The 21,971-nt window shown below is 35.1% G+C and overlaps 1 protein-coding gene across 2 annotated transcripts; it reads left to right on the top strand.

Annotated features, from left to right (window-relative positions):
* Window positions 1-5,373: 5,373 nt before the first annotated feature.
* Window positions 5,374-8,427, top strand: LOC149208751 (putative histone H2A variant 3). Of its 2 annotated transcripts, none has more exons than XM_089396168.1 (3): window positions 5,374-5,527; window positions 5,696-5,878; window positions 7,847-8,427. In XM_089396168.1, exons 2-3 carry the CDS (start codon window positions 5,738-5,740, stop codon window positions 8,141-8,143), a joined length of 438 nt encoding a protein of 145 aa, XP_089252294.1. In that variant the 5' UTR covers window positions 5,374-5,527; window positions 5,696-5,737; the 3' UTR covers window positions 8,144-8,427. The 2 variants fall into 2 exon arrangements, with proteins under 2 accessions (XP_089252294.1, XP_089252295.1); XM_089396169.1 differs by having other exon boundaries at window positions 5,376-5,527; window positions 5,720-5,878.
* Window positions 8,428-21,971: the final 13,544 nt, after the last annotated feature.

Below are 21,971 nucleotides of genomic sequence, written 5' to 3' on the forward strand. Positions count from 1 at the left end.
AATTAATTTTTAAATAAAATCAACATTAAATTAAAAATATTAAATATTAAACATTACATGTTAAATATTTACTTTATGTTAAGTCTAAGAATATTAAATGTTCATTACTAAACATAGAAATAAAATTTGATGCATAATCTCTAAAGCTAAATACTTATGGTGTTGTTTTCACGGAAGATTGTATAGCTTTTGAGATGACACCTTTGATCTTATAAAATTATGGTGAAAAGATGCCCCTTACGCTAAAATAAACACTCCACACCTAAGTGTTGCACTACAAAAATTTAAAGTTGACGTGTACAACTAGGGCACTAAAGTGATATGTGTGCAATTATTTATGTTAATACTTGATTCACTTAACTTAAGTGGGTGGGTGTTAAAAGGCTATACTTTTTTTTTGTTCCTCTCGAGAGTCTCATACCATTTGATAAGCCTAGTTGTTATGCGACGTTTGTGTGACCTTATTAGTGGGTAATTGCCTGTCTCATTTGGAATATGTTTAATTAACATGTCTTAGCTAAATTTATGTTAGGCATTTTTAACTGTATAGAATACACACACTATTAGTTGGGTAGGAATGTCAATTGCTGGTATCATTTGGAATATGTTTAATCAATATGCCTTAACTAATTTAAGTTCACCTTGTTCGCCTGATACCAGTTGTTCTGATGAATCAACTACTTGTATGGGTGTTGCTTCATCTGTTTGCACATGTTGTGCCCCCTGCTGTATCTGTTGTTGTTGTGCTTCCCTCTCCTGTTTGCGCAACTCTTGTTCCTTTCAAAGCTGCTCCCTCAGCTCATGCAACTCTTTCTGTGCTTCTTCCATTCTCTTCTTATCCCTCTGCCTTCGCGTGATTCACTTGTTGCGTTGGTGCCACTTTGCCTCTATAGCCATTGCTACTTTCTGTACGAATGGATCTGCTCGAAACTTGCAGCTTTTCTTCTCCTCCATGCGATCGAAAATCTTCCTCTTACCTTTGTCGCGCACTGGTATGCTTGCCTCCGTTGCCACTGTTGCTACTGTCGTTGTTGGTGCTCTCTGTGATGTTGCTTCATGTTTCTTCACTAACCACTCCACAGAGAAGCCGACCTATTCATTGGGTCTAGAGAAACTGTAGCAATATCTCTATGGGTCTTCCTTGGCCCAATGGCATACCTCGTGGATCCAATTGAATTGAACCCTTGTGTAATGATCCTTCACAATAACATGTCGGTCATACAGATTGTAGCTTCGGAGGTCGAATGGGTACTTCTTCATCAGTTCTACTTCAACATCCTCTTGCTTGATACTCTGAATCTCATATAACCCAATCCGCAATGGAAGAGAGGGCCAAGGTGCCTTCTTCTTCTGATGCAGTCTAGTTGTCAATCCTGCTGAGATGTGATATGCTACTTCCTGCATGATAAGTACGTCCAAGGAAAACTTCGTGTTGATGGTGCTGGACCCGCCAACATGTCGAGGATATCTCCATGTTAAGAAGTCCCAATTAGACCTCAAACCATTTGGTGTAGGATTCCCAGTAGTGGATCATAAGGTAATGCCTTGATCGCAATGTTGCACAGAGGCAAGTAAGATAACTCTGTTAGTAGCAAGGGTGTGACTAATGCAGTGAGTCAAGGAATGAATATGAGAGGTTCTAACACTTCAAAGGGATAGGAAGGTGAAGGTGAGTTCCAGGTTGAAAGGGATCAGTCCCAACTCAGCTAGGAACACACAACACAAAGGACATGCACAGCTTCTGGCAGAGCAGTCGACACGGATGCGGCAGTCACAACATAGTTAAGTGTCAATAGTTGGATGTAACAGTCATAGAGTAAGTGAAGAGTCATGAGGGTAGTTGAAGTGTCACAAAGGGGAATGCCAAGGGTCACCCCACCCTTTGATATAATTAGTCCCCCATAACTCATTGTATAGGCTTTTGGTCAGCCAAGCTTCTGATAAGACTATCTTGGAGAGAGATTGGACAATATGGTAACGCGCCTTGGCTTCTCCACTGCACAGAGCTAGTTCATCTCTTTAGAGGAGCAGGCGGATGTGGTTGTAACGTTCCACTATTTGGGCTAGCGGGTTTACATGGATGTATCGTATGCCTGGAACTTACACTTCTTTACATAATAAGATCCAACACGTTTCATGCATATGTTGTATTGTATTCTAGCTATCTTGTTTACTCTAAATGGAATATGTATTTGCTTTCTTACGCATGCATGTATGGACTATTCCGTATGAGTATGTATGAATATTTCTGAAATGTGTTGATTGGTTTAACCATCACTTTGGATTGTCAGCTAACTTACTTTCCAGCTTGTGATGTATCTTCGCTTGTGTGTTCCCTTTCCATCCGAGTACTTTTACAGGTTGCCAAGGGGTGCACTCATCTCAACCCACCTGTGTTAGAACCTCTCATGCACCTTCCTTGAATCACTGCAGCGGTCACATCCTTGCTACCAACAGAGTTATCTTACTTGCCTCTATGCGAAATCACGGTCAAGGCATTACTATGCGGCCCACTGTTGGGACTCCTACACCAAACGGTTTGAGGTTGAATTGGAACTTCTTACTGGGGAGATCCCTTGACATGTTGGCGGGTCCAACACCGTCAACACCCCAAAACATACACAATCTCTCTCCATCTCTCCCTTGTCACTCCCTCTCTCTCTCCACTTCCCACTCTATGTCTTTATTCTTCCCTCCCTCTCTCCCCCTCCAACTCCATCTCTCTATCCCTCCCTCTCTCCTCCTCTTTCTCAAGTTCTCTCTATTGTCCTTTCTCTCCTACCTCCATCCCTCTTCCCCCATATATCTCTCTCTCTATTTTCCCTCCAATCCTCCCGCTTCCCCCATCACTTTTTTCCTCTCTCTCCCTTTCTCTCTTGCCTCCCTCTATATTCCTCTCTCTCCCCCCCCCCTCTCTCTCCCCCCCCCTCTCTCTCTCTTAAACTGTGTTACTATATCCCTCCCTTTCTCCTTCTCTCTCCTTCTCACCCCTTATCTCCATCTCTCCTTCTTTGTCTCTATATCTAACCCCTAAACATACACATTCTCTCTCCATCTCTCCCTTGTTACTCCCTCTCTCTCTCTCCACTTCTCACTCTCTATGTCTTTCTTCTTCCCTCCCTCTCTCCCCCTCCAACTCCATCTCTCTATCCCTCCCTCTCTCCTCCTCTCTCTCATCCTTCCTCTCCTACATCCCCTTCCCCCTCCCTCTCTCTGCCCTCCAATTCTCTCACTATCTCCCCGCCTCACTCCTCTCTCTCCCACCTCCTTCTTTATGTCTCCCTCTTCCTCTCTTATCCTTTTCTACCTCTCTCACTCCTCTCCCTCTCTCTCTTCATTCATCCTCTCCCCTTTCCTTCAGTTTATCTCCATCTCTCCCTTGTCACTACCCCTATCTCTCCACCTCTATAACTCTACGTCTTTGTTCTCCCCTCACACACACACACACACATTAATCATATATTAATATATCTTATAATATATCAAATTCAATATTGTATTAATCTAAAGTTATTAAATTTAATAATATTAATATTAGATTTAATAATAAAATATTAATATTTTAATATTAATATTAGGGTTAATAGTGTTGTTGTTGTTGTTTTTTTTTTTTCATGTTATTAACAATAATTTGGTCCATGGTATTTTGTCCATAGGCTTGGTATATAATTATATGTTGATTTCTAATCATATTTGATATATTTTTATTTATTTACCATACCTCTTTTATATTTATTTATTTAACATACCTCTTTATACCTCTTTTATATTTATTTATTTACCATACTTTTTTATAAATATGGTTTTGGCCCATGGTATTAATAATAATTTGTCCCATTGTATTTGGCTCATAGGCTTCACTTAAATAAAACATATTTTTTGAGTTTCTGTAAATTTAAAGAGGTTTATGAGGTAAATATAAAAATAGATTTGATATATTTACCATAATTTTTAGTTTATTTATATTTATATTTATTTATTTATTTACTTACCATAATTCTTTTTTGAATATTTATAAACCTCTTCATATTTAAATTTATATTGTATTTATACATAATAATAATTAAATTACTTTTTAAATAAAACCAACATTAAATTAAAAATATTAAATGTTAAACATTACATGTTAAATATTTACTTTTACTAAACTGTAAAACGTTTCTGCCCCTCATTACTAAACATAGAAATAAAATTTGATGCATAATCTCTAAAGCTAAATACTTATGGTGTTGTTTTCACTGAAGATTGTATAACTTTTGAGATGACACCTTTGATCTTATAAAATTATGGTGAAAAGATGCCCCTTACGCTAAAATAAACACTCCACACCTAAGTGTTGCACTACAAAAATTTAAAGTTGACGTGTACAACTAGGGCACTAAAGTGATATGTGTGTAATTATTTATGTTAATACTTGATTCACTTAACTTGAGTGATAATGGACTCATACACATCCTCACCTCTAAGTGGGTGGGTGTTAAAAGGCTATACTTTTTTTTGTTCCTCTCGAGAGTCTCATACCATTTGATAAGCCTAGTTGTTATGCGACATTTGTGGGACCTTATTAGTGGGTAATTGCCTGTCTCATTTGGAATATGTTTAATTAACATGTCTTAGCTAAATTTATGTTAGGCATTTTTAACTGTATAGAATACACACACTATTAGTTGGGTATGAATGTCAATTGCTGGTATCATTTGGAATATGTTTAATCAATATGCCTTAACTAATTTAAGTTACACCCTTTTAATTCTATGGAATATTTGAGTGTTCGTTTAATCACAAGTGATGCCAATTTATTAATTTAAATATGGTATTTTTGTTTAAAAAAATAAAAAGAATATTATTAAAATTTATAAAAGTAAGATCATTATTTTCACATTTGTATTTTAATTTAATTTTTTTAATCATGGTGAATCAATAATTTTTTGGATTAATCTAGGGAATGTCTATGATCAACTTTTATCATCACATTTTCATCTTAAGCTTTTTTTTTCTTTTAAACCATAATAAACTAATTTAGGGGATGTCCAAGATCAATCCTCAGGACTACGTTATAACACTGTAATATATCTAACCACCTACATACAAAATATACTAAATTTTTTGATTTGGCAAAAGCCAAAACTCTTAGAAATGAAAAATCTACTCCTTTAAGCGAGATCATAACATGCCATATACTCACTAAAATTTTAACCCTTAAAACTCTTAAAAAAAAATAAATATGAACAATTAAGCATCCCTCCCATCCGCCTTTTGAATTTTGACCTCTTCATCCGACCTACCACTTAAGATTAATCCCACTTCGCACAGCCTAATTAATAAGACACAATAGAATCACGGTTGCAACCTTCACGCCTATATATGGACTTTGTAAAACATAGTTAAAGAAAAAAAACTTTTAACCCTCCCTGGAGAGATTTTTTTTATATATAGGCGGAGTTGGTGTTTGGTCTTCGTTTGTTTTGGAGCCGCGACCCAGAAGCCATTCAAGCCTTCTGGTACCCTGTATGCTCAGATCTCGAAGGTATTTTTCCTCCTCCTCACCCCGAGCGGGCTTTCCCAGCCTCTGGGTATGGGTGTATGGGATCTCACGGTCTCATGGTTTCTGGGCAGGTTTAGCCATCTGGGTATATGTTTTCTTCAATTTTTTTGACGAAATATTGATGTGGTTGATGGGTTTTGGGCATGACAGGGCTGCTGGTGTGATCTGAGACAGGTTTAAGAGGCGGGATCGATGGTTTTAGGAGGCAACATGTCAGGTAAAGGTGCCAAGGGCCTTCTAATGGGCAAGTCCTCGGCCCCTGTCAACAATAACAACAACAAGGATAAGGACAAGAAGAAGCCTGTTTCTCGCTCATCCCGTGCAGGTCTCCAGGTAAGTTCTTGTGTTTTCACAGTCCATTTGATTTTTTCGTTGTAGGTGCTGGTTTCCTTGATCCTTGGCATTTTTATTTTTAGGGGATGTGTATTGATTGAAGGTAGGAAGCCTTGAGGTCTGTTTTCTGTCTTTGAAACGACAAGGCTGGTTTGTGTTAAGGAGAGGCTTTGGTAGTTTCTGCATGTAATGTTAAACTGGCCTCCCATTCAGGGGAGTTTAAGTGTGTTTGCTCTTGTTTTGTTATAAGTTGGGGAGGTTTTTTTTCATGGTGCATGGCTCCCTGAAAGGAGGCTCCAAAAGGCTTTTGTTGGCATGGTTTGTTGGCTGTGAAAGTTCTCCTATTGGCCTGTCCTGAGAGGCTTTGTTTACCTGCTGGACGACATGCAAGATACTTTTCCCCAAACATAAGGCTTTGTGTTTGTGCAACCTATTACATTCTCAGTTGATCCTGTTTCTGGCAACTTCCTTGTTTTTGTTTCTTCTGGTGTTTGTATCTTGTTCATGGCAACCCTTTGCAGCCCTTTCATGCAATATGATCATTTTCCCCCTGTATCTTCCTCACCCCAAGTTTTGTGAACGAAATCGTGTAAGGCTAGAACATGGGTGCCTGCTGAGCATGGTACTAACTTGAACCCTGAGCTTGCCCAGTTCAAAATCTAAATCATATACAGAAAAGTGCAAGTGCGCAAACAAATACTGACTAGAATACAATCATGTACAGAAAAAATAAAATGCAAATAAAACTACCCACTATCAAAAAATGCGGTTGCATAGAAAATATCAAGATAACAACCACATACAACTGAACCTGATTTGAACATGTAGAATTGCTTCCAGTAGATGTTCTTTAAAGTTTTATTAGGTTTGTCTTCATTCTGATAGCTTTCATAATGGACTTTGGCACTGGAATGGCCCTGAAAGAACTCAAGATGCTTACCATCATTAGCTCTGTTGTCATTTCGATCTCTTGCCTAATAGACTTGCTACAGCATAGGAACTCTGAGAGGGAAACAAACAACGAGGTACCTGTGAGGCCGATGCCTTTTCCATTTTAGTACTTGCTGTCATTTGTTTTGCCTTAATTCTGGTATCTTGCATAATAGAATTGCTACGCTGTAGGAACCACGAGGGGGGAATGGGGGAAGAGCTAGCGGGGTGTCTGTGGGTTTGATCTTCTTTACACTATTTCTTGTTATATTTAAAGAAATTGTTGATCACATACCGGAATACCCAACTCTTTGCCAAAGTTTGAGCGATGCATCTGAGAATTTTATCAGTGAAGTGAAGTTCTTGTGAGTTCTTTCATCTCTCTTGATTGTAATTTTGATTTGATTTATGGTTTTGATGTTTGTATCTCATGTTGGTTCAGATTTGCTTTGGTATTGTGGGGCTTGATGTCACATTATTGTTGACATCAACACGTCAGATTATGCAGGGTTAGGCTGTGACCCTCAATACCCAGAATGATCTTGGCAGAAATGGCTGGTTAAGATTATTTTATTGATCTAACATTTTCTGGTATTAGCTATAATGCTAGCTATCAAAACAAGGAAATATCCTCTCACGGTCTACTTTCTGATTTTTTTTTGTATCCATTGTATTGCCTTGTTGAGCCCAGAGCCTCATTTTACAGCCCAGTATGATATGTAACCCTGTTAGTCTCGCATCAAAGTTGAAATTTTGCTAATGTCAGCTAAAATATATATATATATATATATATTTTAAAATCTAAAATAAAAATAAAAATAAAATAACTATACAAAATATTTAAATAATATCTGCTCATAAAAAAATTTGCAGGTCAAGAAATTGGATCCCTCTAGGCTCATATTAGATCCGTATTTAAAATGGATCTATGCTGCTAATCTTGCATTTCATAACTAGCAAGTATTTGCTATAATTAGCATTATGAGGCCTGCATTTTAGCTGTTTGCTGATGATGTGAGTATCTTTTTCCTGATGCAGTTTCCAGTAGGACGTATCCACCGCCTGCTGAAATCTCGTATATCTGCGAATGGCAGAGTGGGAGCAACTGCTGCTGTATATTCTGCAGCTATTTTGGAGTATTTGACTGCAGAGGTTTTGGAGTTGGCAGGAAATGCAAGCAAAGATCTGAAGGTCAAGCGTATCACCCCTAGACATTTGCAGCTTGCTATTCGAGGGGATGAAGAGCTCGATACTCTGATCAAAGGTACTATAGCTGGTGGGGGTGTTATTCCTCATATTCACAAGTCATTGATCAATAAATCTTCAAAAGATTAGGCTGCATTCGAGCTTCTGACCATACATTGTGTCATGTAAAGGAACTGACAAAGCATCTAATTTTTAGAATTTAGACTATGTTCTGCTCATGTGAATGAACATGGTTGTCGTACTATGGCTATTCCTTTTGAACAGTTCATGCCGATTCAGGATTTATAGGTGTTTCACCTGGTTTGTGACTAGCTATTGTAGTAGGTACATCACCATGGGGCAGGGTTACCCTGATTGGATTAAACTTTACTTTTGAGCTTCTTGTGTATTCAGTAGAAATTCTCTTGACAGCATGTGATTCTGTTTAAATTTGGATTTGCTACGTAATGTGATCTTTGTTAGAGTGCTCTGTGTGGTCTTTTCTGATCTGCCAATTTCTGGTATTGTTTTGATAAGGTTAGATGATAACACACTTCATTTCTTGGGAACCTGCATCTTAATTTTCATTGCTGACAATAAAAAAGGCATTAAGAATGAAACATCATTGAGCCACGTGTCTGTCTATACCGATAACCCCTCTCTAAATAGATAAGGAGAACCAGCAGATTCACTGTCCTCAACTCAAGTGAGTCTGCATCTTTTCTGAGAATGCCTGGCCGAAAGATGAAAGATACGTTGCTAAATCTGATCTAATATCAACGCCTGGCTGAATGCAAATTATTGCTAAATCTGATCTAAAAGTTGTGAGCTCGTCCAAAAGCACATTAATTTCCTAATACAAAGATGCAATTTTAGCACAAGGTGGAATCCAAAGCAGTTGTATGTTTATTAGCCTGGATGTAAAAGTTAGTTTATTTGATATCCATCTCTTTGCAGGTTTCCCTTTTTCTTTAAATGTTTTTGTGCTATTGACAATTGGTATGGCTTTTCTTTTGATTCTGGCTCCACACATGGTCATTGTATATGTTTTTACTGAATATAGAAGTTTCTTTCATTCTTGTGTATCCAACATTGACTGTGCCAAAGGAAAAATCTGAGAGGGTTAAGTGTCCTTTCACATGAAGTTTATGGCAATGAAGTTGGGTTCACAGTGGCTGTGGCCTGTCCTGTCTTAATACATCTCTTGACTGAGTGTGAGATGATCTTGCTGGGCCTCATTCCTGTCCTTTGTGGGCTGTATGATGTATGCAAGGGTGGTTAAGTTGGGTACACCCACTTATGTTTCTTATTCTTTCTACTAAAAGCTCTTGTTATAAAAGGTTTTCTTTTCTCCTCTGTATTTGGGAAGCCCTTAATCTAAGTGGTTTCTTGTTTGTTCAAGCTGGTTGCATTGTGGAAAATGGATATTTTTATTTCTATGTTGCAGAAATAATCTTTCTATTGAACAAGATTGAAAGTTGGTTTGCTTTTATCTATATTTTATGGTTACTGTGGGATATCTGATATTTTTGTGGTTAACTTTGGATATCTATATTTTCTTGGTTATTATATGATGGGGTGGGAGATCAGGAAAAAGTTATCAACAGGATTGTCCTGGATTGCTTTCTAATAGGGTTCTCTTAAGAAAATACCAGCATTATAATCCACATAAAATTGGCACTCTTAATTCATTGAAAGAGAAAGGACAAAAGTAGTGGTTATGAATTTTTTAACTAGTAACTGTTCATGATACAGTGGAATAATGATAGAAGCTGTTAGGTTGTGGTGTAACAACATAAAGTACTTGTAGTTGAGTATATGTAGACAGTGAATTAAAGTTAGAATGCTCTTGGCTATATGGTGTAACAACATTATGAAGTAGTTGAACATAACAGAAGCAGTGGTTGAGATTTTAATGGTAGTTTGTTTGGTTTTTCGTTACAGTTGGTGAAGATTCAAGTAAAAAAATAAAAGCTCATATGAACTGGGTTTTAAAATTATGTGAAATAAAGTTCGAATGAAATGGATTTTAAAATTAAAAATAAGGGTTGACATTGAAATGAAACTTCGGAATGGATATGGATTTTATATTTTAAACTGCTTTGATGTCAGAAAATCTTGGACTTAATTTAACTTGTCAAATTAATTATTTTAATGTAAATTATATGGTGTTTTTGGATTTTAATTTTGGTTCTATTTTATTTCCTTCTACTTTTTACTAAATTTTGCGAGTTTTTATATTTTATTTATTCCAAGTTTCTTCGCTTTTATATTTCCCAATCAATTTTAATTTTTTACCTTCTCCATGTATAATCTTTTTGAATTAAAAAAATACAAATTTAAAATTTTTTAAAACTTATTTGTTTTTGCTTTTGTAATATTTAAAATTTAAACATCTTTTCAGTAATCGATATTATATTTAATCAAACCTATGTTCACAAGTTTACAGCGAATTCAATGGTGTATTTTTCCTTCCCTTTAATGTTCTTTTATTCATGTTGTGTTTTCATCATTTATATTTAATGTTTTATTTATTAATTTTTCTATGGTTTTTCATAATTCAAATTTAATATTCTATTTAATGAGTTTCAATATTTTCTTTTAACAACACTAATTTTAATTATATTAACTTTCTATGGTCGTTTATTCCTATTGTGTTTTTCCCAACTTAAATCTTAAATCTAATACTTTATTTCCTAAATTCTCCATGTCTTCTTCACCTCTTTAATTTTAATTTAAGTTCGGTCATAAATTCTCCATACCTTATTCACCTCTTCTCTTTAATTTTAATTTAAGTTCGGTCATAAATTCTCCATATCTTCTTCACCTCTTTAATTTTAACCTTTTTAATTTTAATTTAAGTTCGGTTGATTCTTGTAACATTTTTTCTTAATTATATATATATATATATATATATATATATATTTTTTTTTTAATTTATAATTTGGTTCTCATAACATTTTTCTTAATAATATTTTTTTTTAATTTTAATTTATAATTTGATTTTTATAAGTTGTTTATTATTATTATTTTTTTTAATTTAAGTTCGGTTGATTTTCATAACGTTTTTTCTTAATAATAATTTTTTGTTTTAATATTAATTTATAATTTGATTTTCATATGTTGGTAATTATTTTCTTTTTTAATCATAATATATATATTTTTAATCATAATAATATATATTTTTTAATTAATTTCCTTTTTAATGCATTTTGTTGTTGATTTTTTTTCAGGTTTTTTGTTTTTTATTTATGGGGCATATATTAAGAGTTAAATTTTGTTAAAATTGTAACGGTTCAAATTAATTGCATGTGTTACGAATTTATTTCATTTAATCTTTATGTATTTATTTATTTTATTTTAATTTAATTCTATTTTATTTTATTTTGACTTAGAAAGTTAATTATTACAATATTGTTATCATATTTTTTTTTTTTCGAAAGGTGGAAAAACCTATCAAACTCAGTTTGTCAAACCAACAGTGAGGACAGCCATCTCTGGCTGCTATCCGCGAATGTCAGTTGACACATCACTGTTATCAAGGAAAACCACGCCACCTGAAATAACCCGCTGGTGGTCCGTAAGGGAGCAGACTTTCACTCCTGCCAGAGGCAAAGGGAGCAGACTTTCACTCCTGCCAGATGCCTCTGGGTCTTGGGCCGTTAACCTGTTTCCTTACGTCCGAGGAAGACGAGCTCTTAGCCAAGCAGAAGCAGTTTTAGAGCATACTCCAGGCCCAAATATTGTTATCATATTGAGCTACAAAAATAAAAATAAATTAAGATTTTTTATTAAGAATAATTTGAAAATATAAATTATACTTTTCAATTTAGTTATAGTTCTCCATAGCTGTAATTATTTTTAAAGATAATATTATTCAACTTTCATCCTAACAAATTTTGTATTAAATGAAAGAGTTTGGATTTTAATAATTTTAAATTTAATTATGTGAAATTAATTTTGAATTATTAATAAGGTTGAATGGTTAATAAAAAAAATAGGGTTCATGTTACTTAAATATTGTTTTCATTACTTTTAGTTGTGAAGGTTGTATATTATTCTCATAACTCAACATGCTGATGTATTTAGAATTTATTACTAATTACAAGTTTCAGAGATATTTTCAAGGTTTGCAAATTTAAGATTAAGTGTGGGGTTTAATCTAAATCTTCACGAAAATTCCTATGACACAAATTTCATTTTCTTTCAAGTAATTTTTTTTCCAAAAATCTCCCAGTACCTAGACACTTACATTCCATTTGTCACTAATTTTATTCTAATCTAGTTTGACTTCTTGTTTTCCTTGCTGAAAAACTTTTTCCTTTCTTCCCAAGTTGAATCCAATTGGCATTTTTCGCAAATTTTTCTTTGGTAAATTTTCTTGAAATCTTCCTCATCCACTTGATTTATCCAAGAAGTTGCCTTTTCAAGGTCATTCCTTGTGGTTCATTTTTTCTTTGGTAAATATTCTTGAAAATTTCCTCATCCACTTGATTTGTCCAAGAAGTTGCTTTTTCAAGGTTATTCCTTGTGGTTTCTATAGGGGATCCATTTTCCACGAACGTTGCGTTTGGGGAATCTAAATCTTTATTGGCTCCAAGAGGATCCACATTGGCATGTGGTTTTTCCTGCTTAGATTATGTTGTCACAAATTGTCGCAAATGCATTTTCTTTGGCTGTGTCAACTTCCATCTTGATTCTTTTTTTCCTTTATCTCTTCCTCTCTCTATACTAGATAGTGATCGCTTTGTGCTCTTTCCCACCATTTGGGCCTTCGGGTTTTTTTGCGGTCTTTGCTATTTTGAGAACGTTTGAGGCAATTTTTAATTACATTCCTCGTTTCATAGCATGCTCTACACCGAAATGAAATATTCTCATAGTCAAAATTTTGGACTTAAACATAGTTTGGAGTCATCAAATTAATCTTTGTGGGAAAACCTTTGTTGAAGTCCATCTCCACACAAATTTGAGCATAAGTAGTCTTGTATTTTTTGTTTTTGTTTTGGGACAACACCAATAAAACTTTCCTAGCACATTCACAATGGAGGAAAACAATGTCAGATTCCAAAAATGCAAGGGAAGGTTTGAAAGCTTTACCTAAATTGGGGCTGTGGAGATTGATGCTGTTAATGGATCGAAAGTAAGAGTCCAAGATTGCATGAAGAGACCAACACTACCCCAAAACCATGACCCAACTTCACAAATGGCTTTCTTGTCCTCTATTATAAAATACCACAACGAAAAAACCTGAGCAATAGGATAAATGCTCAGTTCGTCCATCAAAAGGGGCTTCCATGTCTCAAAGATTGGGGCTTCTGTGTCTCAAAGATCCATTTGTGCAGATTGTTGCAACCAATACCTAGTTGCAACCAATACCTCTTAAACCTGCAAACCAAACCATTCTATGAAAAATATTTTTCACAATAGAAAGCTTCTTCATCCATAGGAACATTGAGGAAATAAATTTCTTGAACCACCAAAAGCCCAGAACTAAATTTCAGCATAGAGCTATATGAAACTGAAGAAAAGCAAGCTAGCTTGATCAACAACCATACCTACAAAACTTACAAAAAAAACTATCTTTTTTGCCAAATCACAAAGATATAAAAAATCCACACAACCAAAATAAAAATTAAACAACTAAAATAAAATCTAAAATACCAAATTTTTTTTTCCAAAACTCCTTCCATCCCTTAAAAATCTATACACTTTACAATTATCTTCTATAATAAAATTTACACCTATAAAAAAAAATGCCCTTCTCTTATATAGTAAATATAAAAAAAAAATGCCCTTCTCTTATATGGTAAATATTATACCCATGAAAGATACGAAGGATATATCTTGGATCTGGATCAATATTTGTGTAAATTAACTTATTATGCATTTAGAATCTATACACTTTGCAAAGGATATATGTTGGATCTGGATCAATATTTGTGTAAATAAACTTATTATGCATTTAGAATCTATACACTTTACAATGATCTTGTATGGTAGATATTCACTTGAGTTCTATACTGGTGAAAAATGCCCTTTGTCATACCTTGAATGCCCTTCTCTTATATAGTAGATATTACACCCACGAAAAGTGCCCTTCTCATATCTTGGAGCTGGATCAATATTTGTGTAAATAATTTCTATTCTGTTTAGTTGTGAACTTATATTCTGTTCTCATAATTCAACTTTTTATACATTTAGAATCTATACACTTTACAATGATCTTGTATGATAGATATTCACTTGAGTTCTATACCTGTGAAAAATGCCCTTTGTCATATCTTGGATCTATATTTGTGCAAATGATCTTCTTTCATTAATTTTTTCCGATAGGGAAATATGACAATGTCAAAAACTAAATAAATAAATGTACATTAAAGCATGGATGATATTCGATAGCTATGGTTGAATGAAGAGCCAATTTTGACCTTTGCTTTGTTTAAGTATTATAAAAAGCGGTTGGATTAAGACTTATTATTATGTCTGTTTAAATTTGATTGGAGTTGATTTAGTTAATGAAAGTTGCAGGTGATGGCAATATACACATTGAATATCTATAATGTGATTTTTTGGAAGCTTTTTTGGTGGGTTTTTCTGGTCAAAATCCGGCAGCAATTTATTGGAATCGCAAGTTTGATAGCTAGTTTCTGCACAATCAAAGCGTCCCAGGGGTTTTTCAAAGTGCTAAATCTAAATATGCAGTTAAAAAACCATTTTAAATAATACAAATCAAGATTTAACCTCAATTTTTTCCGCCGGATTCCGTCACCAAAATCTCCAAAAAGTCGCATTATAGACAACCCCTTTTTCTTTGGGATGAACGTTAATGATAGAATCTCTGTTTGTTATATATATATCTATATATATATATATATATATATATATATATTTTTTTTTTTTTTTTAATTTATTTATTATTATTTTAAGTTTATAAATTTCACGTAAAAATATAAACACATAAATATGTAAATATAAAAGTAATATTTAATATTTAATATTGTTAATTTAATTATTATTATGTATAAACATAATATAAATTTAAAATATAAAAAAAATATACGAACACTAAAAAAAGGTAGAAATATACTAAATAAATAAAAATATAAATAGAGATATGGTGTGTATATATCAGTGTTGTGAAAATCGCGATTAAATCTCGTGATTTTTTCAGCGTGTCGATCAAATTGCGATTTTTATACGAAAAAATTGCCTACTTTTTTTTTTGCCGATTTTTACTGAAAAAATCGCGCTTTTTTCAAAAAATCGCCGATTTCTACTGAAAAAATCATGTGGGGTCGGGGCAGCACGATTTTATAAACTTTTTTTTTGGTTTTTCAGTTGCTCATTTGGACAGTGGCGCGCCCGGAGGGAAGAGGAGCTCTAGGAGAAAAGGGTTTTTACTATTTAGCCAAACCTAAGTGCTTAGAGGAGAAAATCAAGAGGAGACCACCGATGAGGATTAATTTTTTTTTGTTTTCATTGTTTAAAAACATTGTTTTTGGTTGGGAAACTTGGTATGGGCACCATTTTTCTTTTGTTTTCAACTTTTCATTGTTTAAAAAAAAAATGTATTTATTCATTGATTTGGGATGGGTAACTTGGTATGACTATGGGAACCAATTTTTTTTTATTGTTTTCATTTTTTTAAAACATTGTTTATGTTTTTTTCATTGTTTTTGGCATTTTCCATTTGGTTGGGTAACTTGGGTTTGGATTCTGGAATGGTTGGGTAATTTGTGTTTGAAACTTTGAAGTTTGAACTTTGGAATGGTTGTTTTAGGTTGGGTTATGGGTAACTTGGATTTTCATTATACAATCATTAATGTAAAAATTAAAAATTAAAATACTAAATTGTAATTTGTAAATTTGTAACTTGTAATTTTGTAAATGCTAAATTGTAATCCTAATCCTTATTTTCCCATAGGTTCACAACTGCACCAAAACACCATTCAAGACTTCAAGTTTGCAAATTCAAAGTTCAAAAACAAACATGCCAAGGAAATTGGATCCTTTCTGGGAATATGGTGAACTTAAAGCTCCAAATGATAGACAAAACTTAAGTTGCAAGTTGTGTGGAAAGAAGATATACGAGGGGGGTGTACAGGTTGAAGTTTCACTTTGCACAAATCCCTGGACATGATGTGGGGCCCTGTATAAATACAAATGCTGAAATTATCCAAAGAGCCATGAGAGCATTGGAAGAATTAGAGCACACTAGAGAGGCCAAAGAAGAACTCAAAAAGAAACTAAAAAGGTCAGCTGAAGGAAGTGGGCCAAGTGGCACAGGTTCTACTGCAGCATCAGTCAATCCGGTAGCTGCATCATCATTTTTTGTTCCTCGAACCACACCTGGTTCACAACCATCTATCGGTTCAATGCTAAAAACAACTGATAAAGAACAAGCTGACAGGTTGATGGCAAAATTTCTCATCTGGAGTGATATTTCTTTCAGCGTTGTAAGGAATAATCCATTTTTCCAACCTACTATTGATGCTATTGCCAGTGTTGGCCCGGGGTACAAAATCCCTTCTTATCATGATTTCAGAGGCCAGATTCATCAAAATGAAAAGCGTGATTGCACCCAAAGATTGGAGGATTTTAGGGCATCATGGGCACAAACAGGATGCACTGTTATGTCATATGGTTGCACTGACCAAAAGGGGAGAGCCCTTATAAACTTCTTGGTTAGTTGTCCCAAGGGGACTATGTTTATCAAATCTGTTGATGCATCTCATCAAATCAAAGATGCAAGAACTTTATGTGATTTGCTGGATGTGTTTATTTTGGAGGTGGGTGAACAACATGTTGTCCAAGTCATAACGGACAATGCTGCAAATTATGTTGCTGCTGGTAGAATGCTTATGTATAGGCATCCTACTTTATTTTGGACACCTTGTGCTGTCCATTGTATTGATTTGATGTTAGAGGACATAGGGAAAATTCCCTTTGTCAAAGATATTGTTGACTCATCAAAAATCATCACAAAATTTATATATAATCATACATTTGTGCTTAGCTTGATGAGAAGATTCACCAACAACAAAGAGTTGGTGCGCTCCGCCATTACACGGTTTGCCACGAGTTTCATATCTCTTCAATCCCTCTTGAATTCTATGTGGGATGTGAAGAGAATGTTTCTTTTAGAGGAGTGATGTGCTTTGTCAATGAGCCGCAAACCAGAAGGAGAGGCCGTATGCAGACTAGTTTTATACTAGGAAGACTTCTGGGCGGGAGTGCAGGAGGTGTGCGTCGTTACTGAACCTTTGGTAAAGGTTCTTCGGTTGGTTGATGGTGAGAAGCCTGCAATGTGCTATTTGTATGAAGCCATGGACAGGGCCAAAGAAGCCATTCGGGCCTACTATGATGATAAGGGAGATGACGGGTTTCAGAAACAACTCCTTCTATGGGGAGTGATTGATGAGCGATGGAACAACACACTCCATCGTCCCATTTATGCTGCTGGGCTTTTCCTAAACCCTGCATTTTCTTATGCATGTGGGTTTGATTTTGATGCTGAGATCATGGATGGATTCTTATCTTGTATCCAGAAGATGGTGCGATCTCCAGCACAACGTATAGAGATCTCTAAACAAATTGAGACATATAAGATGGCAGGTGGCACATTTGGCTTTGAGATGGCTATCACTGATAGGGCAATTAAAATGCCAGGTATTTTTTAGTTTGTAACTTTGTTTCAAATTTCATTGTCTTTTCAAATTCCATTTTTTTCTTATGTTTATTTAAAATTTTATTTGTAATTTTTTTGTAGATGCATGGGGGAAAATGTATGGTGGCAGGGTACCCCTTTTGCAAAAGCTTTCCATTCGCATCCTCAGCCAAACATACAACTCCTCAGGATGTGAGCGCAACTGGAGTGTATTTGAAAAAATACACAACAAGAAGCGCAACAGGTTAACACTTAAACATTTAAAATATTGCAAATTTCCAAATAAATTTTTGAATTCATTAAACAATATTTTTTTTATAATATTAATTATTAATTATTATTTCATGATCTTTGTACAGGTTGGAGTCCCAACGACTTAATGACATGGTCTACGTCTACTACAATCTTCAATTGTGGGTGAGGCAACTTGAGAGGACACCTGATGTGGATGCCATCTCATTGGATGGGATTGACGCCACTGCTGCATGGAGGGTTGAGGCCGAGAGGCCTCTCATGGATTCTACTGATGATTGGTTAGTGCAGGATGTAGTGGAGGGGGAGGAGGAGGAGGAACAGGAGGAGGAGGTGACACCGCCTGCCCGGGCTACCACTACCACCAGTAGAGGACGTGGTCTACCTCCTATAGCTCCTACTTCTAGTTCTTCAGCTTCTAGAGCACATCAAACTCCACTGCCATTTCCACCAGCACGGGCACCAGCATCTACATCTAGAGGGAAAGGGAAAGCTGTGGCATTTTCTCGCAAGAGGGGCAGAGGAAATCAATAGGATTAGACTTTCCTTTTATTGTATATGACATTATGACATGATGAGATACATTATCATATTTTTTGTTGATATTTTGAGGCTGAGTTGGGACTCAGGAGTCAGGACTTACTATTCAGGACATGATTCAATGTTATGTGTGATTTTAGCGCTAGAAATGATATTAAACATCTTATATATTAGTTTTTTTTTATCATATTTATGTGTCAATGTATTTATTTTATGTTGTAGATGGTTTAGATATTAAAAAAATTGAAAAAAATGAAAACAAATGAATATTTTTGTACCAAACGATTTTTTCCCGATTTTTCCGATTCGTTCCCCGCGCCGATTTAATCCCGATTGCACTTTTCATAACACTAGTATATATATCTATTATTTATTTATTTACTCTAGAAATATGATAAATAAATAAAAATATAAATAAACTAGAGGGATGGTAAATAAATAAAACCCCTTCTTATATTTATTCCATAAACCTCTTTATATTTACGAAAACTCAAAAAAGAGGTTTTATTTAGGTGAAGCCTATAGGCCAAATACCATGGGACACATAGTTATTAATCCTATAGGCCAAATGCTATATTTATAAAAGAAGTATGGTAAATAAATAAATATAAAAGAGGTATAAAGAGGTATGGTAAATAAATAAAAATATATCAAATAGGATTAGAAATCAACATCTAATGATAAATAAATAAAAATATAAATAAACGAGAGGTATGGTAAATAAATAAAACCTCTTTTTATATTTACTCCATAAACCTCTTTATACTTACTAACATAAAAAAAGTTTTATTTATGTGAAGTCTATGGGCCAAATTATTATTAATACCAAGCAAAAAAAAACATTATTAGCCCTAATATTAATATTAAAAGATTAATATTATTATTATTATTAAATCTAATATTCATATTAATATATTAATATTTTAATATTATTAAATTTAATAATTTTGGATTAATACAATATTAAATGTGTTATATTATAATATATATTAATATATCATGATATATATTAACTCTAGATATATATGGGAGGGAAGAACAAAGACATAAGGTGATAGAGGTGGAGAGATTGGGGGAGTGACAAGGAAGAGATGGAGATAAACTGAATGAGAGGGGAGAGGGGAGAGGAGGAATGAAGAGAGAGAGAGGGAGACATAAAGATAGAGGGGGGAGAGAGAAGGAGAGAGGGAGGGGGAGAGAGAAGGAGAGAGGAAGGGAGATAGTGTGAGGATTGGAGGGCAGAGAGAGAGAGAGATGGGGGAAGAGAGAGAGGACTTGCGAGAGAGGAGGAGAGAGGGAGCGATATAGAGATGGAGTTGGAGGGGGAGAGAGGGACAAAAGAAGAAAGACATATAGAGTGAGAAGTGGAGAGAGAGAGGGAGTGACAAGGGAGAGATAGAGATAGAGAGAGAGCGTATGTTTAGGGTGAGATAAAGGGACAAAGAAGGAGAGATAGAGTTAAGGGGGGAGAGAAGGAGAGGGAGAGATACAGTAACATAGTTGGAGAGAGAGAGAGAGAGAGAGAGAGAGAGAGAGAGAGAGATGGGGGAAGAGAGAGGATTGGAGGGAAAAGAGAGAGAGAGGGAGAACATTGGAGGGCAGAGAGAGAGAGTGATGGGGGAAGAGAGAGGGAGGTAGGAGAGAATGGGAGAGAGAGGAAGAACGAGAGACAAGAATTGAAAGAGAGGAGGAGAGTGATGGGGGAAGAGAGAGGGAGGCATGAGAGAAAGGGAGAGAGAGGAAGTATGAGAGAGTGGACTTGAGAGAGAGGAGGAGAGAGAGAGGGATAGGGAGATGGAGTTGGAGGGGGAGAGAGGGAGGGAAAAAGAAATACATAGGGAGTGAGAAGTGGAGAGAGAGAGGGAGTGACAAGGGAGAGATGGAGAGAGAGTGTGTATGTTTGCGGGTGAGATAAAGAGACCAAGAATGAGAGACGGAGAGAACGGGGGAGAGAAGGAGAGAGGAGAGAGGGAGGGATATAGTAACAGAGTTGGAAAGAGAGAGAGAGAGAGGATCTGAGAGAGTGGAGAAAGGGAGGGAAGAGAGATGGAGTTGAAGGGGGAGAGAGAGGGAAGTAAGAAAAAAGAAATAGAGAGAGAAATATGGGGAGAGAGGGGGAGCGATAAGGATGATGGAGAGAGAGGGAGAGAGGACAATAGGAGGGAAGAAAGATAGAAGTGGGGGAGAGGGAGAGAAGGGGAAGAGAGAGAGAGAGGGAGAGGAATAGATAGATAGGTTGGATAAATATAGTGTATGTTTTGGGGGTGATATAGAGAGACAAAGGGAGATAGTGATATAGATGGAAATCGAGGAGAGGAAAGCATAGAGAGATGGAGAGAGGGAGGGACAGAGAGATTGATAGATATGGAGTGAGAGAGCGTGTGTGTTTGGGGGAGGCGGTGAGATAGAGACATAAAAGAGAGATGGAGGGAGATATAGATATAGATGGAGGGGGGAGAGAGGGAAGAAGATTTCTTGCACTAGATGCATTGACTTCAATGTAGAGGGTGACTTCTAATCCTATTTGATTGCTTGCACTAGGTGCATTTATTTTAGTGTAGATGTTGATTTCTAATGATATTTGATTGCTTGCACTAGATGCATTGATTTCAATGTAGATGATTTCTAATCCTATTTGATTGCTTGCACTAAATGCATTGATTTCAGTGTAGATGGTGATTTCTAATCGTATTTGATTGCTTGCACTAGATGCATTGATTTCAATGTAGATGTTGATTTCTAATAATATTTGATTTCTTGCACTAGATGCATTGGTTTCAATGTAGATGATTTCTAATCCTATTTGATTGCTTGCACTAAATGCATTGATTTCAGTGTAGATGGTGATTTCTAATCCTATTTGATTGCTTGCACTAGATGCATTGATTTCAATGTAGATGTTGGTTTATAATCCTATTTGCTTACTTGCACTAGATGCATTGATTTTAGTGTAGATGTTGGTTTATAATCCTATTTGCTTACTTTCACTAGATACATTGATTTGAGTGTAAATGTTGATTTCCAATCCTATTTGATTGTTTGCATTAGATGCATTGATTTCAACGTAAATGTTGTTTTCTATTCTTATTTGATTGCTCGCATTAGATCCATTGCTTTCAGTGTAGATGTTGACTTTTGATTTGATGTATGATGGTATATTAATTTTAAAGTGATTAGATTAAAATTGTGCATTGATTTCAATGTAAGCACAAAAAATGATTAACAATGTACATTGATTTAACATGCACTTTTCATATAATTGATGAAAAGATGACAAAAGTAATAAGGGTGACAATAAGAATAGTAGAAGAAAATAGTTTGAGATTAATCACAATGAAGACTTTTTGTAATTGAGTATATTCTTATTATTCACATTTTCTATCATTCAAGACTATTACATTGTCATTTTACATTCAAAATTTTTATTTCATCATTAAAGTTATTAACAATATTTATCATCTCAACAAAGTTAACTAAGCAAATTTAAAATTAAAATGACCAAATTAATCCAAGACATAT

This window comes from Pinus tabuliformis, chromosome 1_2 (assembly GCF_031772625.1).
Source record: "Pinus tabuliformis cultivar Carrire ecotype Pingquan chromosome 1_2, CPIR1, whole genome shotgun sequence".
NCBI classification, from domain to species: domain Eukaryota; kingdom Viridiplantae; phylum Streptophyta; class Pinopsida; order Pinales; family Pinaceae; genus Pinus; species Pinus tabuliformis.

Bases quoted from the DNA above. Each gene is read 5' to 3' on its own strand.
- LOC149208751 (XM_089396168.1), top strand. From the start codon at position 5,738: ATGGTTTTAGGAGGCAACATGTCAGGTAAAGGTGCCAAGGGCCTTCTA. The intron at 5,879-7,846 runs GTAAGTTCTTGT...TTCCTGATGCAG, and splicing joins CATCCCGTGCAGGTCTCCAG to TTTCCAGTAGGACGTATCCA.